The 2,225-nt window shown below is 45.5% G+C and overlaps 1 protein-coding gene across 1 annotated transcript in view; it reads left to right on the top strand.

The window, feature by feature from the left end:
- LOC138002715 (uncharacterized) overlaps window positions 1-2,225 on the top strand; it is a 7,445-nt gene continuing 5,220 nt past the window's right edge. The window contains exons 1-2 of the mRNA XM_068848703.1: window positions 1-324; window positions 1,192-1,264. Of these exons, the coding sequence (XP_068704804.1) occupies window positions 1-324; window positions 1,192-1,264 (397 nt within the window). The remainder of the gene's footprint in view (window positions 325-1,191; window positions 1,265-2,225) is intronic.

Genomic DNA, 2,225 nt, shown 5'->3' with positions numbered 1-2,225 from the left:
ATGGAAATGGATAAGTTTATACAGGTTGGAGAAAAGTTCGGATTGGAGGGAGAAAAGCTGCTCGAGTTTGTAGAGAAGCAACAAATATTAGAACAAGATAGAAGAAGGGAAGAGGAAGAAAAAGAAGAAAAACGCAGACAATTGGAAGAGGAAAGAGAAGAAATGCGTAGGCGGTTTGGAGATGAAAAGGAAGAGAGACGTCGATTACTTGAAGAAGATAAAAGAAGAGAAGACGAAGAGAGAGAAACTAGGCGACAAGAACGCAAACTAAGAACATTTGAGATGGAAGCCGAGCTGTTGAAACACAAAGAGGCTATTGAAGCGGCAAAAAGAGAACATGAGCTGGAGATTGCACGTTTGGCTGTGGAGAATGCTGACGGACGTCCTGAAGTGAGAGAGGATCGGGCTAAGGCACCTAAACTCCTCTCGTTTGTTGATGGTAAAGACGATTTGGACGCGTGTTTGCAGAGGTTCGAGAGATTTGCCGAGACAGCTAAGTGGAAAAAAGATGGATGGGCATCGAAGCTCAGTGCTCTGTTGTCTGGAAGGGCACTAGAAGTGTATTCACGTCTATCGGAGAACGCAGCTAAGGATTATGACAAGGTAAAGATTGCGTTAATGAAGAGATATGACCTTATGGAAGACGGCTATCGTCGAAAATTTAGAGCATCCAAACCAGAAGTTGACGAAAGTCCGGAGCAGTTTATTGTGCGACTGGACAGATACCTGTAACGGTGGCTAGAGCTTTCGAATACTGCGCGAACCTTTGATGGTCTTAAGGACTTGATCGTGAAGGAACAATTTATTGACTCTTGCCCTAAGGATTTGGCAATTCACCTGCGAGAAAGGGCACCTGAGACTCTAGCAAAGATTGCGAAGATCGCTGACCAGTACTTGGAGGCTCATGGTAAACATTTGTTCAGCTCAGCGGGCAGAAAGCCAACAGTGCAGCCTGAGAGGGACGAAGCCAAGAACATGCAGATTAATCCACCAGCTCTGCATTGCTTTAAGTGCAACACCCGAGATCATAAAGCTGTCAACTGCCCAACCCTAACAAAGAAGTGTTTTCTGTGTGGCAAGCAGGGACATGAAGCTAGAAACTGTCGATCAGGTGGACGCAGATCAGGAGGACAAAGTAAGGATGGTAACCCTGTGCAGCGTGGTCAAGTGAGTGCCAGTTGTTTAGTTCAGCCACCTGAGGTTAAACCTACTGATGAAGAAGTTAAGGCCTGTATTAAAGATGATAAGCCGCTGTTAGCCAGTGGTAAGAAGATTCCATTGTTGAGTAGTGCTTGTGTTGAACCGTTGACTGGAGTGAGAAGTAAAATGCCTGTCGTGAAAGGTAGAGTTGGAGAGAAGCCTGTTGATGTCCTGAGAGATACTGGTTGTAGTGGAATTGTAGTAAAGAGGGACCTTGTGTCTGAGGATCAGTTTACTGGCGAATTTAATGTTATGCTGCTCATTGACAATACGGCAAGGAAAGTTCCCATCGCAAAGATTGATGTTGATACACCTTATCTCAAGGGCCAAGTGGAAGCGCAGTGTCTTCCCGATGCTGTTTATGATTTAATTATTGGTAATGTACCAGGCGCAAGAGCCGCTGACGACCCAGACCCAAGCTTGCAAGTTCCTGTACAAGAAGCGTGTGCTGTAACCACGAAAAGTCAAGCTAAGAAAGCTGGAGAACATATTCCGCTGAAGGTACCGGGTACCAAAGAAAGTCCTGTAGTTGATAGAGAAAAGCTCAAGCAAATGCAGCGTGATGACGAGAGCCTACAGAAATTTTGGGAGAAAGATGAGTTGTGAGAGGCTAGGCTTAGACTTCATTTGAAGTGAAAGGTGGAGTTCTGTACCGCGTCTACAAGCACCCTTATGTGAACAGAGGTAAACCCCTGAAGCAGGTTATGGTTCCTGTGCAGCTGAGAGGTCGAATAATGGAACTAGCGCACGGATCGATCATGGGAGGTCACATGGGAATAAAGAAAACGACTGATAAGATTCAAAGCGCGTTCTATTGGCCAGACATTCAAGGGGACGTGACTCGTTATTGCAAGTCCTGCGATGTATGTCAGAAGACAGTTAACAAGGGTTTCGTACCGAAGGTTCCCCTAGAGAAGATGCCATTAATTGACAAGCCGTTTAAGAGAGTAGCAATCGACCTGGTTGGACCTATTGTTTCCCCGAGTGAGGACGGTCATAGATATATATTGACAGTGGTCGACTTT

Source organism: Montipora foliosa, chromosome 5 (genome assembly GCF_036669935.1).
Source record: "Montipora foliosa isolate CH-2021 chromosome 5, ASM3666993v2, whole genome shotgun sequence".
NCBI classification, from domain to species: Eukaryota; Metazoa; Cnidaria; class Anthozoa; order Scleractinia; family Acroporidae; genus Montipora; species Montipora foliosa.
Note: the sequence above shows the minus strand (reverse complement) of the source record. Positions and strands in the feature narration are given on the sequence as shown.